This window comes from Colobus angolensis, unplaced genomic scaffold (genome assembly GCF_000951035.1).
Source record: "Colobus angolensis palliatus isolate OR3802 unplaced genomic scaffold, Cang.pa_1.0 Scaffold8, whole genome shotgun sequence".
NCBI lineage: Eukaryota > Metazoa > Chordata > Mammalia > Primates > Cercopithecidae > Colobus > Colobus angolensis.
Genome location: NW_012121820.1, coordinates 3,439,547 through 3,451,795, shown reverse-complemented (window position 1 = coordinate 3,451,795; position 12,249 = coordinate 3,439,547). Strand labels below are relative to the sequence as shown.

Here is a 12,249-nt window from a genome sequence, read left to right as displayed (position 1 = left end):
GCTCCAGCCTGGGTGACAGAGTGAGACTCCGTCTCAAAAAAAAAGAAAAAAAAAAAATCAAAACATTTTTTACAAAAAATTAAAAAAATAAAAAGTGCCAGGCTCACAGTATAGCACTCAAATGCTATTTGTCAGTTTCATGGAAGAGAAAATTTAAGTCTTGTCATTAAAAAACTAAATAGCACTTGGGGAAAAATAAACTCCCAAGTAACCAAACTTCAAAGAAGCGGGGACAGAGGACATAAAACCCCAAACACTTCATTTAACAATGGAAGACACTTTATTATTATTATTTTTAATCATCCCTCAACATTTCAACTCTTGGTAGAAATCAAATGCAAAACATCTGCATTTTTAAATTAGCATGTATTTAACTACCTCAATCACGGCAACCTCATCCGGTAAGATGCACACCAGGGAGCAGGGCTGTAGTATTTCCTATTCCAGTCTGTGGCCACAGTGCATCCGTGATGACAGGTACACTGGACTTTCCCTCCTATGATGTGTTAAGTCACTCCTGCTTCTGTCCACTGGGTAAGTTACGTGGCATCACGGTTGGTTAAAAAGAGTTAGTTACTGTAATGCTGACGCAATCTGGAAATGGAAAACTAGAAAACTAGGGCTCTCAGGAGCGGGCCAGCCAGTGCCGATTCTGAAAGGTGAAAAGGAAGAACGTCAAAGATGAATACCCCGCTAGACTGGTCTTAGTAATAAAGTTGGTTGAAATTCAGCTTAATATACACACTGTACATCTACATGTGATCTACCAGATATATATATATATATATGTATATATTAAAAAAAAGAGCCATAGAAGATTTGGAAAACCTTAAAATCACTCAACTGAGTTGGAAGAACATCAGCAAATTCACAGTGGCCTCAGGATTCAGCCAGACTTAAACTTGCTCAAGAGCTGAATAACTTTCTCCCAGAAAAACCCACTGCACATAAATCCCTTAACATTGTGTACATCACAAACAGTTATGGCTAAAATATGTTAGTTCACAAGGAAGCGGCTTTGTTTTCAATCTCTTGCCCCACTCCTGCTCTTGTACCCCCACGAGGAAAATCCGGGGGCTGGTAATTCGCATGAGGAGCTGAAGGGGCCTTCAGGCTTGGAAGCGCTTAGGCTTAGCTGAGCATCTGAGGAGCCGTCTGTCTGATGGGCACATGCCGACTCCTGCCCACTTTTAGTGCAAAAAGATCGCAAATGTTGCAGATGAGTCCTGGAAACTGGTGAAGAGAAGAGGACTGAGATGGAGGGGCAGTAGGAATCCCAAATGATTTTCCTTCTGAATCGAGACTCAAGAAGTGTGAAGTGCGAGGTTCCTGCTCAGCAAGCTCTAGGTCCGACAGGTGAGGTCCCTGAATTGTCACTAGGTTAGCAGTCTGCGGGCACACAGACCTCGACACCCGCACTCACCCCCTAAGTGCACACTGGAGGTAGGTGTATAGCTAGTTACTGCAGGGAAGACAGTGACTCTCCACCAGCTCAAGAAAAGGAGGCTTCGTGTCTGTTCCTCCCTGCCCCAAACTCTCCTCTCCCCTTGGGCCATAGTGAGTGGAAGATACAATATGAATGGGCGCGAGGCCCTCCCTTGGAAGACTAAAGAACCCAGGGCATTTAATAAATAGCTACATAATTCATTTTTTTAACCACGTTGAAACACACAGCAAGTTGAATATTTATTTAAAAATAAATCTCAAAAATATCTATTGATAGTACAGTAAGAGGGGCATGTGCAAACAACAGAAAGGGGGAAAGTCAGTCCTGCTGTGGGAAGCCCCCACATCAATGTGTTGGAGCAAAGTTCACGAAGGCCATGGGCTGACTGAGCTGTGGTGTACAAAATGACATTCAGCTAATACTGGACTTGGTTCACCTTTGACACCTGGAGAGGTGGGAAAGCCAGGGGGTGGGAAGTCCAGCTGGGGATCCTTGCGTTTGGGAAGGGGGCGACCAAGGGATGAGCCTTTGGGAGAGGCCCCGTGTGGCAGGAGGGCTCATTTCACAAGCCAACAGGCCTCTAGCTCGCCGATCCAGGTGGATGTCTGGTGGCCTGAAGGGCCCTTCCCAGTCCAAGTCGGCTTTGTAATGGGAGGGGTAGGTGCGGTGAGGGTCCCAGAGATAGAAATCCTCTTTAAAGGAAAAACAAAACAACAAAACCAAACCAAACCCAAAAAAAAGAACCAACTGAACAGGGAGTGATTAGCAAAATGAATCTGAACGGAAGTGCCACCTTCTCCCTTGTCAGACAACAAAGCAGCCATTGGTTGAAACATCTGAGTCGCTAAGTGAACTCCCACGTGGACACAGTCAGCCCACGATCCCTGCCACCTACAAGGTCAAGTGCAGGCCTCCGCCTCTGAGATCAATGCATTAGTACTTCACCGTGAAACCCGAAAGGTTGGTGATGTAGCCCTTGGAGCTGGAAGGGGCGAGGCCGGTCTATCTGTACACGAGATGGGAGAGTTGGGTGGACTTGTAGTTCAGCTGGTTGTTGGGCATGAACTTGTGCAGCTCACTCTTTTTGTAGCAGGGGTCGTAATGGTAAGCGCTGAGGCAGGCGTCACATGAGACTTTTGAACACTGGGTGCAGGTGTTGGCGGCACCTGGGCGGTTGCAGAAGCCACAGCGGGAAGTGGGCGTGGAGGAGGGCTTCGATTTGGAGTGAAGGTGCGGGAAGCGGTCAAGGCCCTGAGTCTGGCCTGGGTACTTCTCCCGCAGAGATGCCCCATGGGCCAGGCTGTCATGAGTGGAGGCCTTGCTGGGGAAGACGCTGGGCTTGGAAGCTGGAGGACAGGTGAGCAGGCTGTCACAGCGCTGGCAGAGGGAGGAGCTGCAGGACAGCCCACAGCTTTGGCACTTGGAGAGGGCGGACTCTTTGGCAGGGGGCGAGCGCTTGTGGTAGAGGGGGTGGGCGTCGTTTCTGACGAGCCACACATCTGGCCGCAGAGCATCCTGCCGACGGTAGGTGGCCCTGGGTTCGGAGTCTGTGTACAGATCCACGTCATCCTGAGTGGAGAAGTAGGTACCACGCAGCAGGCCCGGGCCGTTGCTGGGGGAGGCGGGTGGAAGGGCATCCGGGCTGCCGTGGGGAGAGCTGGCCATGGTCAGCAGCGAAGGGGACGGGCGGATGATCTCGTCCTTGAGGTCATCCCCCACATCCGCTGCCACAGGCTCCTTCCGAAGACTCAATGAGGCCTTCAGTGGTGGCTTCCGGCTCTCCCAGTAGCTGTCATAGGCATCCACCGACCTCGAGGGCTTGGTCACGCGGGGCTTGTAGTAGTCCTTGGCCGCCCGCTCGCTGGCTGACTTCTGGAGTGCCACTCGTGACATGGAGGCCGTCAGGTGCTCCCGGCCCTCTGCCCGCCGCCGCAGGGCGTCTGAGCAGCCGCGTACGTCCTCCGCACTGCTCTTGCGCTCGCTCACGATGTCCAGCTCGGAGTAGCCCTTGTCCTTCACTTTTGAGTGGATTTCCAGCATCTGCTCACACTCGACTTTGGCCAGAAAGAGCTCGAAGGAGACCATCTTCACCTGGAGGGTCTCCACGAGCTCTCTGAGCTTGTATGCAGTGCCCAGCTCAGGTGCGTAGCCCATGCAGCTCAGGATGGCTCGGATGTCCTCTTCCAGTAATGTCGACTTGACATAATAAACAAATGGGCCCGTGTAGGTCTAGAAGGGAGTAGAAAAGAGAGGTGGGGTTTTCTCCCAGAGACACAAGACAGACTATGTCAAAGCAAAGGATATCCAGCTCTGAAGTGGGGTGGCGGGGAGAGGGCAGGGCAGGGAAGGATCCTGACAGCCTTACCCTGCGGGAGGCAGAGGAGGCAGGGCTGGGGCTTACTAAGCACTCAGGAGTTGTACAAGGAAATGACCCAGCAGCTCCATTTTTTTTTTTTTTTTTGAGACGGAGTCTCGCTCTGTTGCCCAGGCGGGAGTGCAGTGGCTCGATCTCGGCTCACTGCAAGCTCCACCTCCCGACTTCAAGCAATTCTCCTGCCTCAGCCTCCTGAGTAGCTGGGATTACAGGCACCTGCCACCACACCCAGCTAATTTTTGTATTTTTAGTAGAGACGGGGTTTCACCATGTTGGTCACGCTGGTCTCCAACTCCTGACCTCATGATTCACCCGCCTTGGCCTCCCAAAGTGCTGCGATTACAGGCGTGAGCCATCAGCAGCAGCTCCTTTCTTAAACACAGGGAGCAAAACCTCTCGCTTCCTAGTGGGGCGCAAAGACTCGGCTCCATATGAAGAGGGAGCCTGGGTGAATAAAGGGGCTGGATTAGAGGCAGAATGTGGTGACAATCAGATCATTCCTCTCTGGCATTCCCATGATGGGCTGAGTAACACGGCAGACTGAAGGGGCTGGCTAGGTGACAGCTCTCCCGTGCCATCCCCTCTCTCGATTACCGCTCCTCCCGTGGCAGAATGAAGAAGCCTGGCTAGGTGACAGCTCTCCTGTGTGTGGTCTGATTCAGGATCCCTCTCTCAATTCCCCCTCCTCCCCTACTATTACCACTTAGTCCAGAACACCCTTCAGCTTGCTGGGACCGCTGAGAAGCTTCCTAACTGCTCTCCCCATCCCTCTACAGCCTACTTCCCATACCACAGCCAGAATGACCCTCTTCAGATGCAAGCCAGATCCCACACTGCCTCCTTCCCCGCCTACTCTGAACAAATCCAAGCCTTGCCCTGGGCTATAAGACCCTGTATAACCTGGCTGCCCCTGCCTTCCCAATCTCTCTGCTTAAGGTGTGGCAGCCAGGCCAGAAACAGTTCAGAGGTGATGCTGGAGAGACGGGGAAGGTGTGGAGCCTGGAAGGATCTGAGAGCAGAGGACAGATGGAATCAGACTGGCATAGCCTCTCAGGAGGGACTGCCAGGGGCAGGAAGAGAGGAGGAGGGCCTGTATGGAGGCTGCTCCAGGACCTCACCTTGATGCTCCTGAATTCCTTCTTCCACGGGTAGAGGAAGAGGTTGATGCCCACTGTCTCCAGCATGCTGAAGGCACCATGCAGAGCCCGCAGGCTGGAGGAGCTGAGCGAGCGCAGGGAGCTCTCCACCACCTCATAGAACTGGATCAGCCGGAATCGATAAAAGGGATCCACCTTGTGCAGGCTGAGCAAGGTCGATGCTGCCACCCGCAGACACTCATCGCCGCCAGGCCGCTGCCTGCTGGTGGTGGTATCCACTTTGCCCTCATGGAACTGCACATACTTCCGAAATAAGTCATCCTTGAATTTTGTATCCATTGAACTGGGCTTCCCCATCCGATCGAGGGGGGCTACCTTATCTCCTCCATGGCTTCTGGATTAGAGGCAGGGACATCGCTAAAAGCATGGACATGTTGCCACCTGGACCAGCGGAGTGCTCTGGAAGGAGGGGAACAAGAAGCATGTCATTCCTCGAAACGGTCCGCGCTTCGGCTTCAGGCCGCTGAGGCAAAATGAACAGCAGAACTGGCCTAGGCTACACCGGGCCCCAGCAGCACGTTACAGAGCAGGTACCACAAGCAGGGTTACAACAGAGGCCAGAGAGAGACGGACCTTGACTTTGTTGTGCTCGCAAATGAAAAATACGATTAATATTCCTGAAAGAGAAGTGTGGGTGAGTACAGAAGGAGCTCCTGTCCTGTTTTCACTGGGGAAGGGGGAGTTTAGGAAAGTTCTCTTGAGACAGCAACAGACCTGAAGGATGAGGAGTTTGCCAGGTCAAGAGGCCAGGGAAGGAACTGCAGCAGAGGAAGGCCCTGAGCTAACACTACCAGAGGCTCCAGACACGTGATGAGCTTCACACACACTAACTCGCCTTTTTTTTTTTTTTTTTTTTTTGAGATGGAGTCTTGCTCTGTTGCCCAGGCTGGAGTGCAGTGGCGTGATCTCGGCTCACTGCAACCTCCACCTCCCGGGTTCAAGCGATTCTCCTGCCTCAGCCCCACAAGTAGCTGGGATTACAGGCACCCACCACCACGCCTGGCTAAGTTTTGTATTTTTAGTCAAGACGGGGTTTCACCATGTTGGTCAGGCTGGTCTCAAACTCCTGACCTCAAGTGATCCACTGGCCTCGGCCTCCCAAAGTGCCAGGATTACAGGCGTGAGCCCCCACACCCAGCCTCACTTTCTCTTCTTAAACAATCCTCGGAGAGAGGCGCTACAGTTAGCCCCAGTGGACCCATGTGCAAACTGAGACACAGACATTAGAAACTGCTCAAGGTAGGCCAGGCACGGTGGCTCACACCTGTAATTCCTGAACTTTGGGAGGCTGAGAGGGGAGGATGGCTTGAGTCCAGGAGCTCGAGACCAGCCTGGGAAATATGGTAAAACCACATCTCTACAAAAATACAAAAAAGTGTTTAAGAAAAAGAAACTGCCCAAGGTTACAGAACTCTTAAGAGGCAGAGGAGCTGAGCTCAGAACCCAATCGGGCTCTAAAGTCCATGCCTTTACCCACCACACCCTGCTTTCCTGAGGCAGGAAGCCTGGCACAGGAACAGAACTGCAGCCAGTGAGGCCGAGGCCACAGGGCAGGGGCGTGAGGAGAGGCAGCTGTCAGCATCAGCGGGACCCTCAGCCCCAAGGCTGCAAGAGCACATTCAGAATTCAATATTTTATACAAAGAGCCACGTGAAGCCACTGAAGAGTGTACAGCAAGGGGAGAGGGATATGGTCTTCTTTATAATTTTCAAAAGAGGCCACAGTGGCTGCCAGCCCCTGGAGTGCTGTTACCAGCCTTTGACAGCCTGCATCCCCTTTATCACAAGAGCGCTTTGCAGCCCCCTGTTGGGAGAGGATAGAATGTTCTGAGCTGGGACACAGGCTTTATACAATCTTGTCATCTGCTTAGCCACTTGTTAGTAGAACAGGCACAGATCCAGCAATATTCTTGTCACCACAATGCTGGGAGCGAATCCAGATTAATGGAGGGACACTGCCAGGGCCAAGGAGACAACACGCGCAGGGTCACGGACATGGGGTCCAAGGCCAGGTACCTGCGAGCGAGGCCAGGGCTGCTTCTCCAGGTTACTTGGGCAAATTGCTCCACCTCCCTGGGTGGCGGTTTTCTCATCTGAAACAAGGGGTTAATAATAGCGCCTCTGTCCAGAGCTGGCAAGAGGATTAAGCATGATGGGATACCAAGCTGCTCAGAGAGCCGGCTCCGGGAAGTCCTCGATGGCCACTGCTGTTGTCTGAAGGTGCTGTAGCCCTAAGCAGCCAGGCCTTCTCTGAGTGGGGCAGATACCACTGACTGGGCCGTAGATGTGCATTTTCACATGCTCTGGTCCTGCCGCTCCTGCCCAGAAGCTCCGTGGGTACAGGACTGTGACCATCTTGCTCAGTAAGGTCAGCTGTGTGCTTCATAAATGTCTGCTGAGTGTGGGAGATGGCAAGGGACTGAGAGAAGTTGCAGCAGTACTGGGCCTGGTGTGTGGGGGGCTCCTTTAGCAGACCTGTGTTCAGCCAGGAAGGTCCTGCGAGCCTGGCAAGTATCATGGGGTTGACAAAATCATCCTCATCTCCATGAGCCACTAGTCTGGCTCCTCCATAGTTTTTGTACCCAGGAGGAGACTCCTGGGGGTATTAATGGTGGGGTGAGAGGTGAGATGTGTAGCAAAACTAGGGACACAGAGAGGCCACTGTCTCCAACACACTGCACTGCTGAGGGAGCCCAGTGCTACAGCAACAAACAAGGCTGAGGAGCACAGGAGGCAAACACATCCACTTAGGGGCCAGGCACAGGGGCTCACGCCTGTAATCCCTGAACTTTGGAAGGCCAATGCAGGAGGATTGCTCGAGGCCAGGAGTTCGAGACCAGCCTGGGCAACACAGCAATACCCTGTCTTTACAAAAGAAAACAAAATGCACTTAGGATAAAATTCTGCCTCATGAAGATTCTCATCATTCAGGCCTCAGTTCAAACATCAGCCCCTAGAGCTACCACCCTATTTCACCTTCCCAGTTCAGTATTGTCACATTCTCCTACGATAACCACAATCTGAAACTATCAACTTTATTCATTTACTAGCTTCCTCTCTTTGTCCACTCCCCACCCTCCCTGGTAAGCTGGCAAGCTGGTAAGCTCCTGGTAAGCTCCATAAAGGCAAGGACCATGTCTGTGTTGTTCACCACAATGCCTAACAGAGAGCCTGCCTGTGCTTGATAAAGTAGGTGAAATGGATGCTGCAGCCGGGCATGGTGGCTCACGCCTGTAATCTCAGCACTTTGGGAGGCCGAGGCAGGTAGATTGCCTGAGCTCAGGAGTTCGAGGCCAGCCTGGGCAACATGGTGAAACTCCGTCTCTACTAAAATTTTTTTAAAAAATTAGCCGGGCGTGGCAGCATGCACCTGTAATCACAGCTACTCAGGAGGCTGAGGCAGGAGAATTGCTAGAACCCAGGAGGCAGAGGTTGCAGTGAGCCGAGATTGCCCCATTGCACTCCAGCCTGGGTAACAGAGCGAGACTCTGTCTCTAAAAAAAAAAAAAAGAGAGAGAGATAAAGGAAAAAAGAGAAATAGATGCACGGATGCTGTAAAGGATGTCAGCATTCATGATGCCACAACTTTAGTTTCTCATTGGTACCTCCCAAGAATCCTGGGAGATCAGCTGGAGAGCAAAGAAACAGGCTCAGAAAGATGGCATGAGGTACAACAAGTAGCTCAAGGTTAGCAGCAGATGGACCCAATAATCCAAGCCAGCATTCTGACTTGGAACCTGTATTCCTCTCACCACCTCACGATTCCCAGGTCCAACAAGCATTTCTGCAGCTCCCACCTTCTGCCTGAGCTGGACCCAGTGGGGGAATGGGGATGGGTGGGGAAGGTAGAGGACAGCAATGAACGAGACACATCCAGCCTGCAAACCTAGCTGGAAGAGCATACCACCTAGTATCAAAGTATGTATGTGCTCTATGTTCATACTCTTCTGTCCATAAAAAAATAAACAATTTAAAATGTATATTCTCTTAAAAAATAAAAATGTAGGCCAGGTGCGGTGGCTCATGCCTGTAATCCTAGCACTCTGGGAGGCCAAGATGGGTGGATCGCCTGAAGTCGGGATTTTGAGACCAGCCTAGGCAACACAGCAAAACCCCATCTCTACTAAAAATACAAAAATTAGCTGGGCGTGGTGGCAAACGCCTGTAATCCCAGCTACTGAGGAAGCTGAGGCAGGAGAATGGCATGAACCCGGGGCGAGAGGCTGCAGTGACCTGAGATCGTGCCATTGCACTCCAGCCTGGACAACAGAGCAAAAACTCCATCTCTACATAAATAAATGTATTTTGCAACACTGGAGAGGATAGTCACACATGCATTTACCATTCTTGACTTATCTCAGAGAAGCTGCAATCACACCTCTGGCCCCAGGGTTTGTTTTCTGGTAGTCTGAGAACCATTCAAACACTGAGACATTAAGTTTCCGAATACTGCTGTATTTTTTTTCCAAGGAAGTCAGCCTTGAACTCAAAGAGACTGATTTTTTACAAAGTCAGCCAGTCTCAAGCTCGGCTCAGCGTATGCTGCTCTATAATCGCACCAGAGTCCACACCCTTGTTTGTTGCTGAAAAACAATAAATAAAGGAAAGGGATCCAAACAGCCCAGCTGATGTTCAAAATCTGAACAACAAGGACAGGAAGTCCAAAATATCTAAAACAAATCTCAAAACAACCTGGGTAGGTGAGGGAAAAGGCGGAAGAAAGTAAAAGCTAAAAGATAATTAAGGGCAAGATAAGCCTGGACAACATAGTTAGACTCCATCTCTACAATAATAATAATAATAATAATTAGGTGGGTGCGGTGACATGCACCTGTAGTCTTAGCTACTTGGGAGTCTGAGGTGGGGGGATCCACTGAGCCCAGGAGTTTGAGGCTGCAGTGAGTTATGATGGCACCACTGCACTCCAGCCTGGGTGACAGAGCAAGATTCTGTCTCAATCAGTCAGTAAGGAAAGGAAAGAAAGAGACTAACAATTACTGAGGTCCTACTATATGCTAAGTATTGGGCTTCCCACTTTACCTACATCATCCCATTTAATCCTCACAACTCTATAAGGAAAACAGGCTCTTCCATCAAAACAAACTGTCCAACAGAGTTTGAAAGGATCAGAGCTGGAATCTGAACTCTTGTTGGCAGGCCCTGATGCCTGGGCTTTCTCCAATTTATCTCACTCATTTATTGTTACATCAGTACCATTTACCAAGGGATTACTGTGTGGCAGCTCTCTGCTAACTGCTCTATGAAAAACAACGAAATCCATAGGATAGATCCAAGGTTAAAGAGGAAACTGAGGCTCGGAGAGGCCAACTCACTTACCCTAAGTCATAAGGCTAGGAAGAAGCGGATCTGAGCTCTGAACCTAGGTCTAACGCCAAAACTCCGACTCTGGCAAAGCCATCCTGCTGCATCTGCTGGACAGCTCTACTCGAAAGTGTTTGGCTAAGTCAGAATGCCTTATGGCGGCGCGAGCAGAGTTGAGTTACAAAAATTCCTGTAGTAGCAAAATTCCCATCTTCCCACACTGAATGGGGCTAGGAGAGCTAATCTCTATATGATGTAAGCTCAAGGGCCGAGGAAAGAGGCTGGCCAGAGACATCGGCCAGTGATGAAGCAGCTGACATCATCCCTGCTGAAAACATTTTCTGAGAATACAAGATGCCTTGTAGCTGGTCATAGCTGGTGTTTTTTCTGAGCACAGAGCCAGCAATTCATTCCCAGCACTCTGCAAGAACAACAAAATACGCTCTCTGCAAAAACATCGTGGTTACAGGAGACCGAGACAGCCCAACGACAGAAGCTGTTAATTTCTCCAAGTAACCCAAGGATTGGAACGCCAAGCCGTGCCAGTCTGGTGGGAGAAAAAAAAAAAAAAAAAAAAACCCAAAAGTCAAAAAAACAGCACTGTGAATAGCCTGAACATAGAGGCAGGCAGGTGCCCAGAGTCAACAGCTCCAGTCAGCACCTCCTGAACCCACAATCTAGGCACCCTCTTGAAAAGCAAGTCAACGGAAAGAGATACTGCAGTCAGGGAGGCAGTAGCTTCTTTAGCTATTTTCTAAACATCTAAGAGGAACGCTGTATCTGTTTAGACTCCCACTGCATGGAAGTGAAGTGATTCCGAGTAGCAAAGCATTCGCTTGGCTTTACCTCAGCTGGCCCATTCAAGCAGAAATGTTCCCCAAGCAGTATTTGAAGGCGCCCCCTCTCTGCACAGGCAGAGCTATTTTGGTCTGTGCACTGCCCCTGTCCACAGGTTTACACATCCCTGGTCTAGCTCCATCAGCCTCCAAACAGGAGACGAGGAAGGCAGTTCAACCCCCTCCACCTCCCCACCCACACCAATGCACTCGTTCCAAGCAAGAGGCTCCGAGACACATCCAAGGCACCTTCCACGGGCTGTGAAACACCAGAAGGTCCCCACACTCCTACTAGATTCCAAAGAAATTCACACAGAGTCCTTCCAAACCTCTGAAAATAACCTCAGCGGTGCTGAAAGAAGCTTCCCTAGTGGCAGCTGCCTCTGAAGGAAGCTGTTTCCCTCCCTGCAGGGGACAGAAGCTGGCGGCTGCTCGGTCATTCCTACGGCCTCGGGGGGCCACGTCAGTTGTGAAAAACAGCCCAGTCGCAAATTCTGGCCCTCCCCACGGGTTCGTGAATTGAATGAAGTAACAGGAACTATCACTTACTGGACGCCTGCTGTATGCCAGGGGCCCTGCATGATCTCATTCCATCTCTACTCTAGCCCTAGCAACCAGGTTCAATCACACTTAAACAGGCAACTGAGGCTCTTAAGATGAAGTGACTTATCCAAGGTCACACAGTGAGTACAAACCCAGGTGTGCCGCCAGAGTCTGAACTGGGAACCCCTGCGCAGTAACTGCCTCGTGGCGAAATCGGGGTGTCCTTCTGTTTGGCCAGTCGCCGAAGAGAGGGTGTTCCTCTTGAGCGGCCCTGAGCCACCCTTGGCGGGTTCCAGGAGCTTACAAGGCAGCTCCCGGGAGAATGGGGATCCTGAGAATAGGCGGGGGGTCTCGGGAGCGCCGAAACAACGGGCCCACCTGTAGTCCTGCCTGCCGTGAGGGGACCCCGCTCACGGGCCAGCCGAGCCCTGCCGCTGTCTGGCGCCCCCTCCACCTGGGGAAGCCCCGGAGACAGTTTCCGCTCGCGGCCGCCGGTCACTCACCCTGACACTGCCGCCGAGGGCTGCCCGGCCGAGGGAAGCAAGCGGGAGGTGCCGCTGCCGCCGGAGCC

At 51.4% G+C, this 12,249-nt stretch overlaps 1 protein-coding gene across 2 annotated transcripts; it reads right to left on the bottom strand.

Annotated features, from left to right (window-relative positions):
* Positions 1–261: 261 nt before the first annotated feature.
* Positions 262–12,249, bottom strand: SPATA2 (spermatogenesis associated 2). 2 transcript variants are annotated; one of them, XM_011928823.1, is made up of 3 exons: positions 12,182–12,249; positions 4,940–5,377; positions 262–3,676 (listed from the first exon to the last, which is right to left on the bottom strand). In XM_011928823.1, exons 2-3 carry the CDS (start codon positions 5,273–5,275, stop codon positions 2,450–2,452), a joined length of 1,563 nt encoding a protein of 520 aa, XP_011784213.1. In that variant the 5' UTR covers positions 5,276–5,377; positions 12,182–12,249; the 3' UTR covers positions 262–2,449. The 2 variants fall into 2 exon arrangements, with proteins under 2 accessions (XP_011784213.1, XP_011784214.1); XM_011928824.1 differs by lacking the exon at positions 12,182–12,249 and adding an exon at positions 10,315–10,562.

What these genes read in the sequence shown, in the direction of transcription:
- SPATA2 (XM_011928823.1), bottom strand. Translation starts at nt 5,275, where the DNA reads ATGGGGAAGCCCAGTTCAATGGATACAAAATTCAAGGATGACTTATTT. An exon ending in AGGAATTCAGGAGCATCAAG is followed by an intron (nt 3,677 to 4,939) that starts GTGAGGTCCTGG and finishes ACTCCCTTCTAG; the next exon opens with ACCTACACGGGCCCATTTGT.